Source organism: Mustela erminea, chromosome 18 (genome assembly GCF_009829155.1).
Source record: "Mustela erminea isolate mMusErm1 chromosome 18, mMusErm1.Pri, whole genome shotgun sequence".
NCBI lineage: Eukaryota > Metazoa > Chordata > Mammalia > Carnivora > Mustelidae > Mustela > Mustela erminea.
Window position 1 is genome coordinate 13,440,457 of NC_045631.1, and position 22,255 is coordinate 13,462,711.

Below are 22,255 nucleotides of genomic sequence, written 5' to 3' on the forward strand. Positions count from 1 at the left end.
CACACGGGGGCAGGTGCTATCCTCGGGGGCTTGGCTGCATGGATGACGTGGCTGGGGACCCACCCCCCACTGTCCCCTGCACGGCAGGGTTTGCAGAGCTGCGCCAGGGCCATCCTTGTCCTGGCCCATCCTAAGGTGGCTCTCCAAGGGACCTCCCTGTGTGCTCGGCCCACACCCACCTCCAGGCGGGTAACAGCTCTGGCTGGCACAACAGACTTGAGGACAGGAGTCCTCCCCTGCCTGCTTCCGGAGACAGGTGGGCGGCGTGCGGGCGTGCCCCAGCCCCGCTCACACCTCAGCAGTTTGGGGACCCATGAACCGGAATAACCAGGGTGTCATAAGGCAGGATTAAGGGCAGAAACCAGCTGGGAACAGGAGCCACCTCTGTCCCCAGGCCCCAGAAAGCTGGAGAGTCACCTGTAGGAGCCACAGATGGCCCGGTCTCCATCCACGAACATGAACTTCTGGGCCAGGGCACCCTTGAACTTGGTGGCTGACCGTGTGAAGAACTCTGTTCCCCCGCTGCTCCGCACCCTGAGATTCTGTGTTGGGGGACAAGAGACAGAATTACATGACCATGGCACTGACCACGCTGGTGGGGGGCAGACTTTGTGCAGGGGGGTGGGTGTATGTGAGGACCACAAGGTCGGGGGTCCAAGGCAGGAAGTGATGGGAAGACAGAAAGGAGGGTGGGGCTAGTGAAAAGGGGCCTGGCATAGGATGGTCTGGGCGTGGCCTGAAGGGTGTCCGCAGTGCAGACGTGGGCAGGATGAGACCTGCGGGGCGAGGCCAGCATGGGACAAGCTGCTGCAGGGGTGGGAGGCTGTTGCAGGGTCTTGAGCAGGAGGGGCGTTAAGAAAAGTAACATGGGGGCTGTGCAGCTGGGGAGGAGGGAGGACTGCCTTCAGGGATGGGCGTATTGCTGTCAGGCAAACCTGTGGCCTTTCCCAGGAGAGTGACTGGCCAGGTCTCTCTCCCTGTCTTCCCCACTCGGCCGTCTCAGTGTCCCTGCTGAGCCCCGCTCACTGAGGACGGGGCTCAAAGCAGACTCTCCTACCTCCTCATGGGCCACCTCACGGCCTGCCTCCCAGCAGCCGATCAGTAAATGGCCGAACCCACAGGGCAAGCTGGAAAGCCCCTGGGAACTAAGACCCAGAGGGAGGACACGGGGTTTCCTTGGTGTCACGAGCAGACACTACTGCCTGTGTCTGAGCCAGGCTGCTCCTGCCTTTCTCTGGACTCTGGCCAAGGAAGGGCCCTTCCTCCCTCCCTGATGTGCCGTCTATGGGGCGCTGTGGGGCTCCAACTGCTGGCTGCCCTTCCCCCAGCAGGAGGTTCTTCCTCTGAGAGAGGGATGGGTGCGGGGGGAGGGGAGGGGAGGGCGTGGGGGGTGCATGGGAGGCGCCAGGAAGGGCAGAGAGCCTTGGCTGAGACCCAGGAGTGGAGGGGACCCCAAAGTAAAGCTTCAGGATAGGAAAGACCCTTGGGCTCACTGGCACGAGTGTGGCCCCAGCAGGGTGTTGGAAACCCCGGCTCCTGGAGTGGGGGGGCCTGCAGAGGTGCCCCTGGACAGGTCAGGCTGGGAGTTTCAGGTTTAACGTAAGCCCCACGGAATCTGACCCCTGCCCAGGGCAACAACTCCTTGGCAGCATTCTGACACGTCTGTCTGCCAGTCCGAGATGGGAGTCACTCCCTCCAGAGGGATCTGTGCCGATTTCACTCACTCCCTGACCAATGCCCAGGCCCCCAGCTGCAGACCAAGGGGAAGGTGACGAGCTCCCACACGGGAGGTGGGGGTGGAGGCAGAGGAGTCAGAACTCCAGCTCTGGGTTGGGGGGGTGGTGCTGGGGCCGGCTCCTGGGAGGCTGACATCCGGAAGTCAGGGATGAGTGGATCAGGTGGGAAGAAGGTGCAGCATTCCAAACGTGGGAACACAAAGACTGGGCAACGGGAGCAGCATCTAACCTGCGAGGACTTTGCGGGAGGAGGGTGGGCGATGGAGCCTGCACAGCGGGCTCAGCCACATGCCGATGAAAGACCCTAACCCCCGTTCCGGGGCCAGCTCTGCCCTGGGGGCAGTGGGGAGCCACTAAAGATTCAGAGCAGGGAGTGACAGGGTTGGAACTGCCCCTCCAAACCCAGTCCCGGCATCCAGTGGGAGGGTGCACGAAGTGAACGGGGCCAGGGGCAGGGGAGAGGGGGGAGGAGAGGGCTTCTGTTGGGCAGGGGATACACGGCCTGTCAAGGCAGGGGTGACGGGGAGAAAGGAATGGGTCTAAGAGAGCTGGAATCTGTCCTACCGTCGGACCCCCAGCCCAAGGGTGCTCCTGCGTCTGCTCCTTCTGTGACGGGAACCAGACCCCTCTCTGCTGGGCATTCCCAGGACAGTCCCAGGGCAGTCCCCAGATGGCAACCATATGGCATAGATGCCCACCTTTGTTGTTGGGCCCAGCCCCGTAGGCAGATAAGCCTCTCCTCCCAGGGCTGGCTCCCCTGCCCCCCAGTCTGAGTGTCTGTACACAGCCAGCTCAGCAGGAAGCTGGCCATAACCCAGGACAATTAGAGCTCGTGACTTTGTACCCAACACAGAGCATGCTTGGGGACCAGAAGCTGGAACAAAGATCCTGGAGGCGGTGTGAGGCCTTGCCCTGCCACTTGTGCCCGACCACAGCCCAGCTCTGCGGCTTCTGTGGTCTCCCAGCCCAGAGCTCTGCCTGCTGGGGCCACAGGCGGCTCCTTGGCCTGGAAGAACAGATACCAGCCTCAGTCCCCCTCTCAGCAGTGTCTTCCCCCACCCACCCCAAAGCCTGTCCCCATGAAGGGCTCAGAAGGTCACCACCTACTTCTCAGAGTGACTTAACTCCAAGTGAGAGGCAGCCTTGGCTCTGCCGGATGTGCTGTGTGACTCTAAGCAGGGTCCTGGCCCTCTCTGGGCCTCACTTTCCCACACTGCACAGATGGCCTCAGGATCTAAGGCCCATCTGACCCTGCGGCCAACAGCAGCGGGTGGGGGATTGCGGCAGCCCCCTGGCAGCACCCCCTTCCCATCATGGCAGCTCCCCTGTTTGTTCCTGGGGCGAGGGGGGGCCCGCCCCATGGGGCCTGGCCCGGATGAGGTAACGTCTCAGGGCTTGGGTGCACAAGGTAGAGGATTCCACAAAGCCGCATTGTCTCTGAGCCCCGGGGCACCCCCACCAGAGCACGTCGCAGGCAGGGTGGAGGACACCCAGACGGGCTCCGGTGGGGTGCCTGGGCAAGGCCTTGGACACTCAGGATTCTCAGCTTCCTCGGACATGGAAGGGGGCAGCAATCGGTCCCTGAGACAACCTCAGGGGAGGACTAGGCAGCGCTCCGTCTGCTCCAAGAGCAGCTGTGGCCCCAAGCATATATGTGGCAGACCTGCAGGTGCCCTGCCCGTACCCCCCACTGGGCCTCCTATGCTCACAAAGATGCAGCCTGACCCCATACCAAGCTGCCTGCCCCTGGGCCGGTGGCAGGCCAAGGGGACAAGCCCAGTCCCCCGCCGGAGCAGGTGGGTCACTCAGGCTCTGGCCAAGCATGGCTCCAGTCCCAGCTGGGCCCCCCTAGGCCTCGGTTTGCTTACCTGTGAAGGGGGCTCCCCAGCCTTCTGCTTTGGGACTACTATGAAAGCCTGAGGAAATACAGGGGTGGTGGGTGTGGGCCAGCAAGGTGCTTGGCACTCGACGGACGCTTTCCATCCGTGAGAGTGTGACAGCACGTTTAGTGCAGCAGGGACGTGACCCCTTCTGCTCGTGGGGGCAAGAGGGGACCAACATGGAGGACCAGAACATACCTAGAATGTCGTGGGTCAGCCCGGGGAGGCCAGGACTGGCAGCCAGTTTGTGATGGTGGGAAGGGAGCTCAGCGAGGGGTGTGACCGGCCCATGGTCTCTGGTTGGTGGGGTCCAGCCCCCAGTTGTCCCATGATGGCCTCTGCGGGGGCCTGCTGGCATTGCCCAAGGAGGAGCCCAGAGATGCACCCTGACCAGGCCTGGCTGGTGACAGTGAGATTAGCCTGCTGTGCCAACTGCAGGGGACAGAAAGCCCATGTCCTCATGTACTGGGCAGCCAGCCAGCCTCTACTCTCCTCTAAAGGGTCTGTTTCACTCTGTCACGGGGGTCCGATAGCCACGCTCACCCTGGCCTCCCGGGGCCATCACGAAGCTGGGATGAGGGGATGGGGCAGCGCTGAGCCAGCCCAGCTCCAGGACCTTGACTCAGAGGGGCTCCTGGCCCCTCCCACAGGCCGGGTGGATAGGGCCTGGCGCTGCTGACATTCTGGGCCAGGTGATGTCCAGATGGAGGAGCTGTGCACTGCACACGGCACATTTAATGGCGGCCCTGGCTTCTATCCATCCGACGCCAATAGTCCCCTCCCAGTCACAACCACTACAAGAGCCCCCCAATATTGACAAATAGGCCAAGCCAGGCAAACCCTGCGTGGTTGGGAAGTACTGCCTCACCCCCCGAGCCCATTAAAGAGACAGGCCGGGATCAGAGACAGCAGGACAGCAGTGGGGGGAAACCCCGGGTGCCAGAATGGGGCCGAGGCTGGCCTGGCTGGCGTGGAACTTGAGCCACAGACTGAATCCCTGCGTCCTCATCAGGGTGGGTGCTGGTTTTTCCAGTCTGGCGGCACAAAGCCGACTACCTTTTCCGATCAGCCAGGCATCTCGCTGCTCTGGTCCTGTCTCAGCTGCGAGGCTTGAGGCCCAGCCCAGCCTGCCTAGCTCCCCCTGCCTCTGGGGCATCCATTAGCCCTCAGTCTCACCCCAAATGTGACTGGGTCACCTGTTGAGGCACTGTGCCCTGTGGGAACCAGAGGGCTGGGTCCTCTTTTTCGGCCCTGTTCTCTGTCTGTAATATGAGATGCTCATTCCCACACTCCCTGCCTAAAGGAGTTAGGGGCCAGCCGAGCCAGCAGGCTGGAGGGCTTGGGGATGACTGGGACCCTCATACCTGGGAAGGTGCTAGTGCTTAGCCTTCCAACTCCGCTAGAAAGCACGAGTGGGCTTAGCCCAAACAATGCCGCAGCTGTTTGCAGAATATGCTGTGGGAGCTCAGAGCTCAGGAGGCACGAGGCTGGGGTGGGGGTGGCCCCCAGTCCGAACACAGCTGGAAGGGGGAGGGAAGCCCCTTGGCTCTTAGACCAGAGCTGGGATCTCACGAGAAGAGCTCCAGGACAGGGCAGGGAGAGCTCATGACTGAGCGCCCTGCCCCCACATGGCTTCCTTTGCTCTTCAGAGAAGCCCTGCCAAATAAATGGGGGAGACTCCCATTTTTCAGACAAGGAAATTGAGACTGAAAAAGATTCCGTATCTTTGTCCAGGGTCACGGTGCAGGTGGCAGAGCCAGGGCTCTGTCCTGGCTCCCGGCCCTGCCCAGACCGGTGCCCAACACTCCCATGGTCACAAGGATGACCCCAACAGGCACAACCGATCCCGGGCCCATAGGAGCTGAGGGCAGGTCACTGCAGAGCTGGGCAGGGGTGGCCAGTGGCTGAGGGCGGGCCCAGGGATTACTGGCAAAGGAAGTGCTTCTGAGACAGGTCCAGACCCAGCTGGCCTGCGGGCAGGGAGGTAGGCTGAGCAGGCAGGCCCTCGACAAGGTGACACCTGGCCAGGGCCGGGTGCACAGGAGCCCCTGGCCACCTGCCCAGGCTGTGGAGGGGGCGGGCTCAACAGCAAAAATGAGGGGGTCAGGGTCATCCGTTCTTTCCCATGAAGGGCCCGCCCCCTCTGTGGTGACATCTGGCTCCGTGGTATGCGCGTCACTGCAGACCGTCCCTGTAGACGGTCTGGACCGTGCTCTGTTCCCCAGAGCAGGGACCCCTGGTTTGAACTGCCCTGCCCATGCTTCAGGCTCTGGCCTCATTTCAAGCTAAAGTGCGGGGGGAGGCCGTACACCGTACCCTCCCCTGCCCCGGGCCTGGGATTTATAACATCTTGTTATTGCCAGCAGCTGCGTAACTCCCCTTAGCACATGGAGTGCTTTTATAACCACTGTCTCCTCTAATTTCATCCTCAAACAAGCCTATGAGGCATCATCATGGCCACGAGGCACTAGAGGCTCAGACAGGGGGAGCCACGTGCCTGAGTCTCACAGTGGGTCTGCACGGTGAGCCCCCGTGGGCAGTTCTGGGGCTGCCCCAATGGCAGGTGTGGCCTCAGCCGGGGGGGGGGGGGGGTGGTCAGGCACCGAGTCTCTCTCCCTCCTGGTCTGTGCCAACTTCTCATTACTGGTGGTCAGGTTCAGCCGCTGACTTGGCAGAATGCCTCTGGGCAAGTCACAACCTCCCTGCAGCCTCAGTTTCCGCATTTGCCCCACGGGGAGCCTAGTCTGGGTGGCCCTCGAGGCCCAGCTTGGGCATTTCAGGCCCCTATGAAGCTGTGGGGCTGCAACAGATTATGAGTTCCCCCCACCCCCGATCACATGGGGGAGCAGAGGCAGGGTGGTGGGCGGGCAGTGAGGGCAGGAGCCAACCTCCCAGGAGCGAGCTGAGCAGCCCTGGGACCGCATTCTCAGCCCAGTCCTGCCTGTCTCTCACTTCCTGGGAACTCCGAGCACTCTGAGCAGACTTACACTTGAGACTTCCCTACGGAGAAGACACACAGGACAGGAGCGAGGCCAGTCCCGGGTTCAGATCCTGCTCGGCATGGATCAGCCCATTCCCTGCGTCTTCATCCCACCCTAGGCACACGTGTGGGGGCGGAGCCACACAAGTGTGTAAACCATCCACTGGGCTCGTGGCAAGGGTGCAGGGGATGGGCCCAGAGGTTCTCTGATCTGCTGCCCACAGGGCAGAGGCTTCTGCAAGTCGCCTTTCAAAAGACGCCTTTTCTACACGCTGGACCTCTCCAGCGTGAGTTGTCTGCCCCAGGAGTTGATTCTCAGTGCTAATTACACGGTGAGCAGCACGCTGGGTGAGCGTGGCGCTTGGGGTCAACCCACCAGGGAGACCACATAAAAATGTCCCAACAGCCACAGACTCGCCGCCCAGAGAGCTCATACCCACTTGAAAGGGCTCGGCTGGGATGGGTGGGCATACCTGATGAACACCGACAAATTACAGGCACAGGAACCCAGCCTCTTGTTAACTAGTCTGGCGTCCCCCCTTCTCTGGGGATCGTGTTCAGATCACAGGCCGGAAGCCCAAGGAAACGTGACCCGTCAAAAACTGGGACTCAGCCAGGGAGCTCTAGTGCTAGCCCCCAATCCCCTTATGCTTAACTTACTGGCCGCGAGTGACACTAGCACAAGTGCCTCAACTTCCTCATCTGTAAAATGGGAACAACTGCCCTATCCCACTGGGTCGTCATGCGGAGTCAATTAATCAACCGTGTCAGGTGCCTAGGATGGGACCGACCCATGTGAAATTCTGTGAAAGCATTCGCTGTTGTCATGCACACTCATCCGTATTCTTCCTCGGGACCATGGTGCATATAGTAGGTGCCAAGCAATAACTCAGTGGAGGGAAGGGTCCTCCTGCCCCCAAACATGGGATCGAATGCAGGGTGTCGGAGTGGAAGAGCCCAGCCACAGTGGCCCATCTGGCCCTCTTCAGGACCATTGTGATCCCGGAGCCCAGAGACAGGAGGTGATGAACCCAAGGACACACGGCAAAGCAGTACTAAGAACCTGGGTTCATGCTGATCCCTCCACTTCTGCTCCATGCTGTCCTTCCCTAGGAAGCCCTTTCTATGCTGCTCTTCCTCCTCCAATTTATGTGAACTCTGCAGCCATCAAGGAAGCCTTCCCTGACCTCAGCCCAAGGAAACTTCTGCTGGAGTCAGATCCTAAAACCGGGGGATGGACACCATACAGACACAGATTCTGGTTTAAGCCCAAGAATCAGAGTCAGAGCCCTCCAGATCAGATGTGAGCTGTGGAAGCCTGGGTGGTGAGCACCCTGTCACTGGAGGCATGCAAGCAAAGACAGGTAATCAACGTGGCCTGGGCTGCTCAGAGATCACACGTGATACAGCACCTGGCACCAGCTCCGGCCCTTACCTACCGTTTATCTTATCTCTGACTGTCGGAGGAGGTAGAGAGCATCCTGTCCCCCTGGGCAGCCAGACAGAGGTCAGGTGACCACATGGCAGGAGGCTCCAGGATGCCTGCAATCTCTGCCCAGCATGGAGCTCCATCCCTAGGAGGCAGGTGCTGCAAGTGTTTGCTGACCCACTAAGTGACCGCTCGGTCATTCTGAACCGGCCAGCTCACCTTGAGGTGCCCTGGGTGCATGCGGGCCCGCTCACACATGTGCAGGAAGTACTTGACGTTACTCTCGTCCACAATGATATACACGGCCACCTTCCTCTTGAAGCCGGCGTCCAGCAGGTCCTTGAAGATGTCCACGTCGGTGAACATGTCCATGACCACAGCTATCACCTGCGAGTGGGAAGAGACCAGGGCTGTTGGGCAGCGCAGCAGCGGGGACAGGTGCCTTGGCAGGACACACAGCCCTCCCACCCCTAGCCCCCTCTCTGGGCACCCCTGCTAGCCCTGCCCCTCCCCCACCCCCCAGCCCCAGCACTGGGAATGGCAGCGATGGGCTGGGGGCCTCTCTGGTCCCAAAGTTATAGGGTTCAATGCTTAGGGTACGAGATTCTCAATCTGTAGCCCAGACTGGACTTTCTGGAGCCGCGGGACTGGAGAAGCATGTCTTGTATGTCCGGAATACAAAACAACAGAAAACAAAGCCCTGTATGCTGGTCAGTGAGGCCCGTGAGGGAGGAGAGAATGCCTGGGAGCCAGGCAGCGTCTGCATCCCAAGGTTGGGGACGTGCTGGGGCCAGCCCCCAGGGCAGCCGGCCCTCCTCATCAGGATCAGAGATCAGGGCTCAGCACGGGGGCACCCCCTTCTGGTCCCTTCCTGGCCTGCATTCCTGATCCAGAGCAGCCCACACCATCACCTGCCACCTCCCACCCTGGGATGCTGAGGTAGACCATATGTGTCAACAGCCAGGAAGACAGCAGCTGGCACAGGCATTCTTGAGGTCACCTGCGCGTCCCCGGGCTGGCGTGGGCTTGGGCAGGCTTTCCACTACCGCCTCTCCTGTCTGTCTGAACAGAGCCCAAAACCAGCACGTGCGCTCTATTATGTGACAACATCTGTCCCCGTAACAGCCGACCTCCAGCCTCCAGGCCCTGGCTCAGGGTGGGGCCCCAGAGGTCAGAGTGCATCTGGCCCAGGCCCTAGCCCCACGTAGGCAGTGACAGGCAAAGGGGAAGAACAGGGTGGTTGGGATGAGCTCATCTGGCTTGAGGGGTAGTCAGCAGATGCTTGGGACAGCTGGGGCTTGGTGACCATCTCTGGTCCTCCTTCTCATCCCTCCCTCCCCGTGCTACTGGGCAGCCAAGGGGAGCACAGGGGACTGGGGCCTGAGGCCGACAACCAACACAGATATCCGACCCCTCCAGCCCTTCGAGACCAGCACCACTGCCCTGTCCAGGGCCCGAGAACCTTCTAGAAAAGACTTAAGAGGCCAGGGACTCGGCCTTATAATGGGCTGGGAGTGGTCAGTCTAGAACCTATCTAGGCCTACTAGGGAGCCAAGTTCACCCCCACCGTGAGGGTGGCCTGACAGGCTCCCCTACACTGATCTGTAGGTGCAGGGTGAGGGACAGGCAGCCTGGGGCCTGCCAGGGATGAGTCCACACGCTCGGGTGAGCTCACCCAGCTAGCCCTTGCAGGCCCGTGTGGGCTCCTCCCTGCCCTGCCCTGTCCCAGACACGATCTGTGTGACCCAGAGAAGACACCTAGCTTCTCCAGGCCCAGCTTTCTCTGTGATCCAATAGGGGCAGGGAGCTGCAGGAGAAGCTGGGCTCTGTCATGGCTGAGGCCCAGGATTCACTCCATTCTCTGGGGAACATCTGCTCGCTGGCTTTGGGTCTCTGAAGGGCTGTTTCCGGTGGGGCAGAGGGCGCGGGTACAGTCTAGGCAGGGGCTGGGACAAGCAGGGGGAAACCAACAGAGACAGACATTGGGGTCAGTACAGAAGGCGCCTTCTGACCCAAAGTGAGGCAAGGGTCTTGACAGGGAGTGAGCTCCCCATCCCAGGACATATTTATGGAAAGGCCAGAGACTGCTTGGCAAGGAGATGGTTGAGGGGCAGATGAGACACAAGGACAGCTGGGTGGGCTCAGGACAGCTTTGGACTTCACCAGTTGAGCATGAGAGACCTTAAGGTGGACGGGATGGTAGCAGGAACTTTCTCGCCTAGGACTCCACAGCCCCAGAGTCAGCCCTGGGAACCCCCTGGATAAGGCACTCCTGGAGGCAAAGAGCATCTTGTGCCACCCTGGGAAGGGCGCAGCTGACACATGTCTCCTTGGAGGCAGACAACACATCAACCCTTGCTCCCTTGTCACTGCTATCCCCGACCAGATTGGTCAGGCCTGCTTCCAGACCCCATCTGCCCTGGGCCTGGGCTGGGGGACATGCCCCAGCAGGACCCACTCCTCGTGTATCCTTCCCCACATCACCCTCCGGCAGGTAGGGTACTGGATGCAGTGGGCCTGAATCTGTTGGGGCCTGTCCTCCCATGGTGGGTCCCTCCCATGGGGTCCCAGGGCTGAGTGCCGGCTCTCCTGAGACACTGGTTTCCGTGCCAAGATGCAGTCAGAAGAGGGCCTGTAACAGGTGCCAGCTGATGCCAGGAGTGGGGAGAGGTGCATGGCATTCTTGAAGCACTGGGATGATGCTGGGGGAAGGGGCCTGTTGCTCCCCAAGGAGGTCCCCCGGTCCCACATACTGTTCCCCATTCTGGACCTGGGAGAGCTGGAGCCAGACACTCGAGGCTAGAACCCGGGTCTTGCGCTGCGGGATGGTGTAACATTCAGTCCTCAAACAGGCGGTGTGGCAGTGGTCACTGTTCCCATTTTACAGATGAGGAAACTGAGGCATGGAGTGGTTCACTCCCTTGCCTAATTATCTGTTTAGGTGGCCCAGCTGGCACACAAAGCTGTGACTTCATCCAGGGGAGAGCCCCCATTCGGAGCCAGCATGCGGCCTGGTCTAAGGCAAGCCTCAGGGAGCTGCTGTCCACTAAGAATGTGACCCAGTGGTCTGGGTCACAGGAACGAGGGAAGCCCAGGACAAGCTGTGGCCCCTCTCCAGCCCTCAGTTTCAATATCTGCAAAATGCGGGTGTCAGCCTCGCTCACTGCTATGGTCCTCCAATCCACGCATCATGGCTGGAGCCCAAAGCTGCTGGCCCGGCGTTGAGGGGCACAGCAGCTGTCCCCTACTGCAGCTCAGTTCACACAGACGCCAGAAGGGTCCCAGGCAAGGCCAGGGCCAAAGCCACGAAGACACTGGACGGGAGGCTGGAACCTGGAGACCACCCTTGTGCTGCCGTATGTTAAGTGACTGCACTGGAAAAGTGACTGCACAGGTGGCCTGGGTCCCTGCTTTGAACCCTGTGCCTCAGGACCACAGGAACTGGTGTGTCCATGTAAGCAGCGGGAGCAAGTGCCCAGATGCCAGGGGGTCCCCCGGCAGGCATGCGCACATCCCACATCCCAGTCCTGGTGTCGCTGGGGAGCCGACAGGGCAGCAACAGCCCCACAACACAGAATACCCAGAAGACACAGACCAGCTCCCAAGGCAAGGAAGGTCTCCAGGGGTCCCTGTATCTCACGGATCAGAAAGTCCTTTTTTGAAGAAAGGCACAGAACCAGAAGGGACCAGATACCCATGACAACCATCCCCGTTTTCAGCCCCAAAGGGCAGCACACTGGGGTCTGGATGATACCCAGGGGGAGCAGGAGGACAGCCGTGCCCCAGAGGGGGGCCAGCCACGCAGTGGGTGAGGCTGGAGCAGAGGGGAACGTGGCAGGGATCGGTATAGGCACGGGGCTTGAGCACGCTTTAGACCCAAATAACCCATATATGCAAGCTCCCAAGACGTGTTCCTCCAAGGGTTCCCCACAGCCCCTTTTACCACGCCCTCCCCAATCCGATCTCGGGCACAGCCTCCCATGCCCCCACCACGGGCACTTCCATTGTCCAGGTGGTTACTGGGGGGACGTGAACAAGGGGGGCAGCGTCTGAGCCACAAAGGAGCAGCAGCCCCCCACCCATGGCTGCAGTCCCCAACACACACAGCCGGAAGCCTCGTGATACCTCCTGCTGGGGCCGGCGGTATGGGTGGGGGGTGCTAGTGTCCCACAGTCCCCCCTGGGGCCGCCACAGGAGTCTGACCCCCTGGGCAAGGACAGCACGGGCCCAGAGTTGGAGCTCAGGGCTCCAAGCCAGGGTCCAGCTCTACATGAGTCATGTTTCTCTCTGGGTCTGTGTCGTCATCTGTAAAACGGGGAAGGGGGATGTGAGGCCTGAGGTTAGACCTGCTGAGGGATCCCCGACTCCCTGGGCCCGGCCCTGCTCAGGTGCCCTGATGGCTTGTCTGAGACAGCTGGAACATCTTGCTGGGCTGACCACCACTCCGCCTCCCTCTGCCCCACTGGCATGGGACCTCCACCTGCCGTTGCAGGCAGACACCCGGCCCGCAGCTCCTGGCACCCCCACCCCGGCGCTGTTCCATGGACTTCCTGTGACCACAGAATCCACTTTTGGGGCAGAACTGTGCTCACGGGCCTGGGGGTCGGGCAGTTGTGTGGAAGTGCTGGGTGAGGAAGGGCAGGGGCGAGATGCCCCAGGGGTTCCACACACAGCTAGAAGACCACTGCCCAGGGGCCCAGCCTCGGCGCCATCTCCTCTTCCCCAGGGGGCCCTAACCCCACTAGCTGGCCCTTGAAACACCGGGCCTAGAGCCACACTCCCAGCAGCTCCTGCCACTGGGGCACGCACCATGTCTGTGTTTCTGGCAAGGCCACAGCAACCGACTGAGTGGCACACCGTCTCCTAAGGGTCTGGACTCTGAGAGCCGGTTCAGGGTCCAGCAGGTTCCCGCCTGGAGCTCCCTCTCCAACATCTGCCCTGCCCTCCCAGGCCATGCAGTTGTGTGGAAGAGACTCAGAGAGGGGCACTCCTGGTCTCTCCCTTCCAAGTGCTCCAGAACAGAAAAGGGGACATAGACATGCCCTGCCCACCCTGGAGCCCAGAAGCAGCCACACAAACAGAGCACGAGCACACAAGGCCCTGGCCCTCCGTGGCTCTCATGTCACCATCTGCAAAGTGTCAGAGCTCTGGAGCTGTCACACTAAGGCCCTGATGGACTCCTAGATGGTGGCGACACAGGCAGCAGACAGGGGAAGACAGGGGACCTCAGGCAAGAGCCTCCGTCTCCCCAGGGGGCAGTAACGAGGCCCACCTGCACAGCTGTTGGCGGGCAGAGTGCATTAAGGCAGGCACAGAGGCCACTCAGGGCCCCAGAGCCCGTGTTCAGCACCTCCTCCTCGCACAGACTGGAGTCCTGGCCCACCTGACCTATGGCACCCTCTGGGGTGCACCGGCCAGGAATCATCGCTCACCATCTCCACTCTTCTGTGCCGGCTAGAAGGCTGGCACCACCTGGTCACTCACAGAGACGACACAGAGAACGCTGTGGGCTGTTCTAAGGTTTCAAAAGATGGTCATCAGCATCCTGGATTCGACTTCCACTTCCGGCCACCACAGAATAACAGAACCTACACTAATCTTCTGGCCTTAACCAGCAAACAAAACAAAACAAAAAACCCACAAAAACCAGGCCAAATCTATGAAACCCTAGACAACAGGACTGCATCAAGCACAGTGCTCCTGGAGAGAAGGGGAACAATAAGATCAGCCTGAGATTGCCTCAGCTACCGCCTGAGCTGCAGCATCGGGGAGGGGGCCCTGATGGAGTCTAGCAGTCTCCCTGAATCAAGGAAGCAGAGTGTGCTCAGGGCATGGTTGCCAGAATGTTCTGGATGGAATACTGGAGGAGAGAGAGGGCTGTAGAGAGTGAACACCAGACCCCCATACAGGGTGTCCCCTTACCCTTCAGCTGGTGACTGAGCATCACATGCACGAAGGAGACCACCCACGCTGGGACCAGACTGCCGGAAAGAGGCAGCTGAAATGGTCACCGGTGTTCATGCAGGACGCAGGAGTCATTTACATTCCCCACAGCTAGAGTGCAGAGCTCCCTAGAACTCAGGGCCTGTGCAAAGAGTCCTCAGGAGGGTTTTAACTGAGTAGTGGGCAAATAAGCCCTAGACCAGAGCCCAACAAACTTCTTCTGTAAAGGCCACATGGGAAATACTTCAGGCTTTGCAAGCCAGCATGTGGTTCATGATCCAGCTCTTACCCTGGGCTAAATCAGCTCTGGTCCCACTAATAAAGCCTAAAAACACCAAAGTGAACCTCAAGATGTGAAACTAGTAACAATTTAGGTGAAAAATACACTGGATGGGATGAATACTAAATTAGACACCATAGAAGAAAAGATGAGTGAACTTGAAGACACATCAGTAGAAATGATCCCAAATGACCCATGGAAAGGGAATGACAAACCAGGATCGGCTCAGAGCATCAGTGCATGGGGGCGGGGCCCACTGAGAGGGTCTAGGATACAAAAAATTGTGAGTCTTAAAAGGTATGAAGGTGTGGAGAAGACAGAAGAATGTTTGAAAAAGTAATGCCCGTAATTTTTCCACATTTGAAGAAAATTATCCATCCACAGTCGGGGAAGCTCAGTGAGTTGCAAGCAGAAGAGACAGGAAGAAAACCTCATTGAAGCACATCAAAATCCCATCATTTAATGCCCAAGTGAGAAAGAGAAAATCTGAAAAGCAGCCAGAGGGAGAAAGATCATTATATAACGAGGGTGGAGATAAGCAGACTTCTTCGCAGAATAATCACAAACCGGAGAATAGGGGAGCAACAAATATCTTTAAGGCACTAAAGGCAAAAACAATTACCCTAGAATTCTCTACCCAGGGAAAATAGCTTCCCAAACCAAAAACGAAATAAGGACTTTTTCAGACCTAATGGTTTAAGGAGAATTAAGGAGACTGAAAGGCCTAAAAGGTTCTCCAAGCACTGGGAAGGACTCCTGGGAGCCCCTGGCCCCAGTGTGGTGGTGAGGGGCGGGGGGCGGGGGGGGCGTGGCATTCCTCCTCACTTCTGGCACTCTCCAAACCAGTCTGCCCATCCTCTGGGTCCCAAAGGCCTGTCCCCGAGGGAACAGCCTGGTGGTCCTGCCTCCCAAGGACAGAGTCTGTGTAGGTCAGTAACACCTGCTGACCCAAGCCAAGGGCAGGATAACCAGGCCAGCTTTCTGGCACTCTCAGGTGTCCCTTTTCCAAGGACTAAGCAGAGGCAGCAGTGACCACTACCACTGTCCAGAGAGGAAGTCCCTGTCCCAGAGCCACATGGTCATGGTCAGCTGGTGGCAGAGGCCTCCTGCTTAGAGCTCTTCCCCTGGCAGGGGATCCTGTGTATGTTCTAGCTGACTCCACCCACCGCCCCGCAAAGCCCACCCTGGCTCCTGAAACAAACTCCTGACCATCAGCTCTGCCCAAAGGTAAATGCTCCAGGGCCTCCTGGCTCTGCCACTCCTTCCCGGGGTGGCCCAGGGCATGGCCTCAGCTTCTCTTCTCAGTCGCATGGGGGCTTGCGATGGATAACCCGAGTCTCGCCCCTCTGACGGGCATCAACCTGGCGCCCTCCCCACCCTCTGCACTATTAAAACAGAAGCCTCATTAAGGCCAATTAAAGGAGGCTCAGGCCTCCTGAGCGCCAAACGGCTACAGCAGGATGGGGTCAAGAGGCACATACTGGTCACGCCCAGAGACCTCTGTCCGGGGACCCAGCCCAGTCCAGCAGCGTGGGCCCTGCCCTGCGTCTCTAGCCTTCCCCAGATACACATCGGCCTCCTGACCAAGGCTCAGGAATGCTGCAGGGGAAAGAGGCCCAGCAGAGGGTGGGGGAGGGCTGAGTGGTGACCTGGGCTGGGTGGTGAGCCGGGCTGTGTTTGTGGATGAGCGGGAGAGCACAGGCCCCGTCCCCTTCCCACCGGCCCCCAAGGGGCCTCCGAGTCCTGTGAACTTCCAGGCCTGCAGGCCTAACGTCTGGCCAACCAGACCCCCGCATGGGCATCCGTGAATGGCACCAGCTGAGGATTTTCAAATTGGAAAATCTCAGACTAATTAGAAAGCCTGTAAAACCTCAGGTTTCCCAGGGTCCGGGAGTGACAGACGCTGTGGTGTCACAGAGCTTCCCAACCCCCCAGGACTGGCCTAGAAAGAACTTGCCCAAGGTCCCACTGCAAGCCAGAGAAAACCCGAGGTCCCTGGGCCACCTGTTGCCCACTGATCTCTACTGTGTGCGGGCAAGCCCCTGCTTGAACTCCTCCAGGACGGGGAGCTCACTACTTCGCAACCCAGACTATTCCCAAAGTGACTGTCAGGAGAGAGGGAAAGACGAAGGAAGAGAGGAGAGAACTTGCACTGATGAAACACCGCACTCTCTCCACCACTCTGACGTGGCTGTTGGCATCACCGTAGCAACGAGGAGGCAGGAACAGAGGGCCAGAGGGGCGAAGTGACCATCCTGGGACAGCACGGCTAACTAAGTGGAACAGAGACTTGGCCATGGGTCTGTGTGGTCTGCAAGTCCCTCCTCCCACTGCCCTGCACTGCATTTAGCCTGGGAGGACACCTGGAGAGCTCTCAGAAGCCACGAAGGAGGCAGGCCAGAGCCTGGCAGGACAGAGGGCAGAGTCCTGGAGCGGAGGTGAGGCCCTGACCTGCACTCAGTGTCCTCGGATAGCTCAGGAGCTCGTGGGCGCTCACCACTGTTACTGTTCCAAGACAAGTGTCCAATCCCCGTTTTGTAGATGAAGAAACTGAGGCCCAAGGCCACGCAGCAAAGGGGATGGCAGCGCCGCACAGGAAAACCAGGGGACTGTGAGAGGACCGGCCCCTCTCTGCTGGCCTGGGGGGAGGTCCCTTGGCCTCAGGATGTTTGGCGATACTAGGAGACCAGGAGTGCCATGCAGACCCGCCAGACCAGACCCTCAGGTGAAGGCCAGCAGGCTCTGCCCCCACTCTCAGTGCCCTAACCTCAGTATCCTCATCTGGGACATGAATATGACAACAAGGTCGCGGGAGGGAGGGCCGTGACGGCAGCAGGAAGGCTGCCTGTCCCAGCACCAGGTGCAAGAGGCAGGCAGCGTGCGCCAGGCCCGAGCTGCGGGCCCTCCTTCCTGGCAGAGCTGCTCCTGGCTCTTCTCAAAGTCTCAATTAGGATGCAAACGCCATTGGGTAGGAAGCCTTGGAGAGGATGGAGCTGACACCTGGGATTATGTTATCAGATGGTTCCCCACCTGGCAGGCGAGGGCCCTGGGCCTGGGCTGGGAACTGTGGGAGCAGGCACGAGCCCCTCCCCAGCTCTGCGGCATGAGCCTGGCCCTGCTGCTGCTCACCGGGGTTCCAGCAAGCGCCGCATACGCCCTGGAAACAGCTCAACGGGCCTTCCTGCAGCCTCTAGGGGACAGCCTCAGTGCCAGCGAGCTCAGGGGAAATGAGAGCCCTCCCTCCTGCTCCTGGGGGACCTGCAGGGGTCTCAGCTTCGGGTGGCCTGTTCTCCCCAGTCCTGATGTGCTCATACTTCTACCAGCACCCCCCCCCACCCCGGGAGAGCCAGGTGGCTGGGAGCCTCATGGGGACAAGGAGCCTCATGGGGACAAGGAGCCTCATGAAAGGGCTTTTACTGTCCTGAGTCAAGCTGGGGGCAGCAGCAAGGCGCCAATGCTCCCACTGGGGGCAGGGCCCAGAGAGGGCAGCCAAGATGCCGCTCCCATCGGGGGACAAGGTTCTGAGCCTTGTTCTGGGCCCAGACCGAGGTTCTGGGCCCGGCTCCTCTAAGGCGCCTGCCCTCTCTGGGCTCCACCAAGCCTCGGGTCCCTCGTCCGCCCCAAGGAGGCAACACCTCCTCAGCACAGGTAAAGTGTCCGCTCAGCACCTGGCATACAGCTGGCATTTAACGAGCGCCTCATTAAGCTGCTTTTATTCTCTGGGAGCTGAGCCGTGAGCCAGGACGTCAGCGTGTGAAGGCAGGGGCTGACCGAAAACACTGTGGGGTTACCTGCTTCCAGTCTCCTCCTGCCTGAGGCAAGACACTGGACCTCTCTGGCTCTCTCTGTTCCCAAGCCCAGGCCTGGCAGGCCTGAGAAGTGGGTTCTAGTCGGCCGTGCTCACTCACTCGCCCTCATGCTCCCTCAGTGTCCTCACCTGTCCACGATTCACCCCCAGCTCTGGGACCTTCCCCGGACTGTCTGGGGTTGGCGCAGGGGTCCAGCTAGGAGCCTTTCCTCGAGGTTGTGGATGGGGTTGGGGGCACTCCCTCCCCAGCCCCCTCTGGGACCCAGCCCAGCCTCACCCCTCTCTCTCTCGGAGGCGGCAGGGGAGCGAGGCTGGGGCTTATCCCTCCTAGGCATGACGTTACAGGCCCGGCCTCTGGTATGCAGCTGCAACCCTGAAGGAGGTTTTTCCCCAGGTAGATCATGGGTCCTGGGTGGTGGGGGGGGCGGTTAACATCTCAGAGCCCTGTGGTGCTGGAAGACGGGTCCCAGAGCACAAGCTCCCTGCTCAGCACCATACAGCCAGTACGGTTAGACCCGGAACCCACTGGTCTCCTCCCCCAGAAGAGTCCAGAATCGCAGGGCAAAAGCGTGTCAGAGCTGAAGGGACCCTTACCAATCGTCAATGCCTGTACCCATTTTACAGACGAGATGATTGGGGCTCTGAAAACAGCTGGGGCTTGTTCTAGGTCTCCCAGCGGTGGAGGCAGAGCTGGGACCCTGGGCTCCCGGTGCTGGGGCCCACTAGTTTTGTTCTCATGTTTTGGCAAAGGGGGGAATTCAGCAGCCTTGATGGGAACACAGCCGCTCCCTGGCGGCCACGCTGGGGCGGGCTGAGTGTGTGCTGCGTCACTTCCCGGCCCCAGGGTCTGCCTGCCGTGCTGACAGGCCAGGGGGAGGAGGAGGTGGCGGGTTGGGCTGCCCTGAGTCAGCACCAGCAGCCCCAGCCCAGGTGCCCAGTTGGCAGGGGGTCAGTGTTTGCGCCAGGCAACCGAACAGCAGGCTCCCCATCCCAGGCCTGGGGATTGGGGAGTGTTCTCCCCGCACTACTGCTGGTGGGGTGCAGAAGAGGATGCAGGGTGAAGGGAAAGATGTGATTCACGGGGAGAGATAAAGCAGGGAGAGCTCCCAGTGCCAGCGGGCGGGCAGGCCAGGAAAGCACCTTGTCAGCATGGGCCGTCACATCCGTCAGCAGCACGGCCCCGTGCCGGAGCCTGGGAAGCAGCAGGCGCAGGGCAGATGGGAGGCTTGATGGCAGTGTGTCTGGGTTGCCCCTCCCTGCCCTGCCTGTCGTTGTGTTCTGTCCAGGCCAGGATGGGCAGGGGACCCATCTTAGAGTCTAAGGATGACAACAGGCCTGGTCCCCACCCCTCCACCCAATAACTTGCTAGGTGACATCAGCAGAGATGAACCAGTGGAGCCTCAGTTTCTACATCTGGAAAATGGGCAGATCCCACTATCTGAAATTACCAAGTGCCTCGCGTGCAAAAACCAGTAGCTGTTATCATTACTGCCCACCCACGCGCACACACTATGCTGGCCACGGGTCCCTGGATGGATGTGACAAGCAAGTATAAAGGATAGGAAGCAGAGGCATGGCTCACCATGGCGCCGTGGGGTTCAAACAAGTCCCTGTTCTCTCTGTGCTCTCAAATGGAAGACCCTAGACCCTCCTGCTGGGTCTGAGAGGCTCCCTGCCATCCAAGGGGGAAGGCTCAGAAGTAAGCCGCTTTTCTCAGAGGGGTCAGGCAGCTGCGCTGATTGAGGTACCACACCGACCAGGGTTCCAACCCGAGATGGACCTCTCCCCAGCCATGTCACCTTGGACAGGCAACACCAACAACCTGGTGGGGCTTTCGTGGGGAGCAAATGAAGTTACAAGAGGCCCAGGGGACTGCATGGCATGGCTGGGTCTCAGACCAGGCTGCAGACATGTGGGGAGGATGCCTCGTGCCCAGCCTGGCCCCAGGTGCCCCTATCTGGTCCCATCGCTGGGCCAGGCCATCAGTCTTCCTGTCTGGGGCAGATTAGACGCGCTGGCCTTTCCCAAGCCAAGCAGGGATCTGGTGTCGGTCTCCTTCCTACTCCTGGTGGGGAGGAGAGGGAACCCTGGCACAGCAGGTCAAAGCCCAGCCCCGGGGTCTCAGTTTCCCCATTTTTAAAAAAGGGGTCAAGGGACCCCAACAGACCCTCCCAAAGGACTAGGTTGCACAATTTCATCAGACATGACATCAGTCGCACCTGCCTACCCCCTGGCAGGTGTGGGGTAGGATAGCTGCCCAAGAGCCATGAAGGCCCCTTCCTCCTCCCACTTTCCCTCCTCTTCCTGAAACTCTTCCTCACTCTGGTCACCCGATTCCATCTCCTCAACAGCCAAAGACGCAGCCCCAGGCTCCCCTCCACTTTATACATCAGAAACCTGAACCCCAAAGCTGCCTGGGAATAGGATGCAGGCCAGGCTTCGAGACACAGGCTCTCCGACTCTGCCAGGGTCAGAGTGCCTGTCTGCGAGGGACAGGCACTCCACCTTTCTAGAAACCTAACCCATGGCCACCTTGTCAGCTCCTGACCCACTTCTGGTTTCTCTGCCTATGAGTCTCCCCAGGCTCTGTCAGCCAGGATGCTCGCCAAAACCAGCGTTCTGGGCTCGTACGATCCGCTGCCCTGCTTGGGGCCTGGCGAAGGGTTACAGTCTGCTAGAAACACCTGCACTGGCACAGATATTGCTAACCACTCACCACCCTCTACTGAGCTCAGGCCTGGCCTCAGGTCGGCTGAGAATGACTACCCAAACCAGGGATACTGCCCCTCGCGGCAAGGGAAGAAGCAACGCCGGAGGTCCCTTCACCATCCCAGCCTGGGAAGATTCTGTCCTCACAAAGCTCACAAAGAGGCTCAGAGAGGGCGAGGAAGTCACTCTCCGTTGCCCAGCACAGCTGGGAAATGGACTCATTTGAACTGGGACCTCCACGCCAGCCTCAAAGGGACCCAAGCTCGTGTTTGGTCTCCGTGCCTCCTGCACCACTCCTGACTCTGTCCACCACCCAAGAAAAGCCACACCAGTGTCTCATGGTGTGCGTGGGAGCGTCCTCCTTCCCAGGTGTGAATCAGAGCCATCTCAAGGGACAGTAAGTAAGAGAAAACCCCGAGATTCCTCCCCACCCCACCCCATCACAACACTTTCTTCTGGCGAAGCTGCTTGCCGGCTCTGGGGCAAATCATAACACGCCCCCCCCCCCCCCAGCAATGCACAAAGGTCCCTTGAGATGGGGCACCCATGGTCACCTGCCAGAGGACCCAAGTACCCTAATCCTGTGCAAAGACACTGAGGAGCCCCAGGAGGCCAGGGGAAGAGGCAGCCTGGGAGCAGCAAAGAGACCACAAGGGATGGTGTCGTGGTCTCCGCATTGGTGCTGTGAGTTCACGCGCACCGAAATGGCAGAGATGCTGGGGGCTGGCTCTGGTGCACAGGGCCAGCTTCCCCTCAGGGGACCCCCCACCCAGTAGCTGGCTCACCTTCTGGGCCTGACTGATCATCTTCCGCACCACCTCTTTGATGTGGGCCTGCCCATCAATGGGGGGCTGCATGTAGACGCTGGCCCGGGTCACACCACGGTAGGCAATGGTGTCGGGCCAACCCAGGTCAAGCTGCGGGATGGATCGGTCAGACTTCTGGGGCCAGTACTCCAGGGATGGCAGTGGCTCGGCCTCAGTGGGGTCCCCACCTGCCCTGCTGGCCTCCTCACTGTCACCAATGCCATCGTCCTCAGGTCCCCGGGGCCTGCTGGCAACCCTTGGGTCCTCAGAGCCTGGGTCATACACCTCAATGGTCTCCAGGATGCGCTTGAGCTCCAGCTCCGAGAGGAAGTCCCGAATGTTCTCCCGCTTCAGCACCTCATAGAAAGCCTCCCTGCCACGGGCCACCAGGGCCTCCAGAGCCAGCCGCTGCTCCTCGCTGTAGAAGAACTCGGGCTTGGACTCACTGGAGCGCCAGTTGACGTGGCTGTCGTCCAGACACTGTACCTGGGAGAAGGCCATGTTGCCACTGCCCAGACGACGCTTTTGCCGGGTGGGCGGGCGACAGAGAACTCCACAAGATCTGGCTCCCGAATTCCGGCGCGCTCTGGGGCTCCACCAGTGCCTCAGCGACTCTGCCCATAGGGAGCCTGCGGGAGAGCCCAAGTGAACGCAGAGGTCAGGTCAGGGTGCAGGCGGGACCGG

At 60.0% G+C, this 22,255-nt stretch overlaps 2 protein-coding genes across 3 annotated transcripts in view; one reads left to right on the forward strand and one right to left on the reverse strand.

The window, feature by feature from the left end:
• SLC5A10 (solute carrier family 5 member 10) overlaps nt 1-22,255 on the forward strand; it is a 58,584-nt gene that overhangs the window by 20,218 nt on the left and 16,111 nt on the right. The gene's annotated exons all lie outside the window — the stretch shown is intronic.
• Nucleotides 1-22,255, reverse strand: part of FAM83G (family with sequence similarity 83 member G) — a 28,747-nt gene that overhangs the window by 6,009 nt on the left and 483 nt on the right. The window contains exons 2-4 of the mRNA XM_032319582.1: nt 21,551-22,200; nt 8,245-8,412; nt 418-542 (exon numbers count right to left, since the gene is read on the reverse strand). Of these exons, the coding sequence (XP_032175473.1) occupies nt 418-542; nt 8,245-8,412; nt 21,551-22,072 (815 nt within the window). The 5' untranslated portion in view covers nt 22,073-22,200. The remainder of the gene's footprint in view (nt 1-417; nt 543-8,244; nt 8,413-21,550; nt 22,201-22,255) is intronic.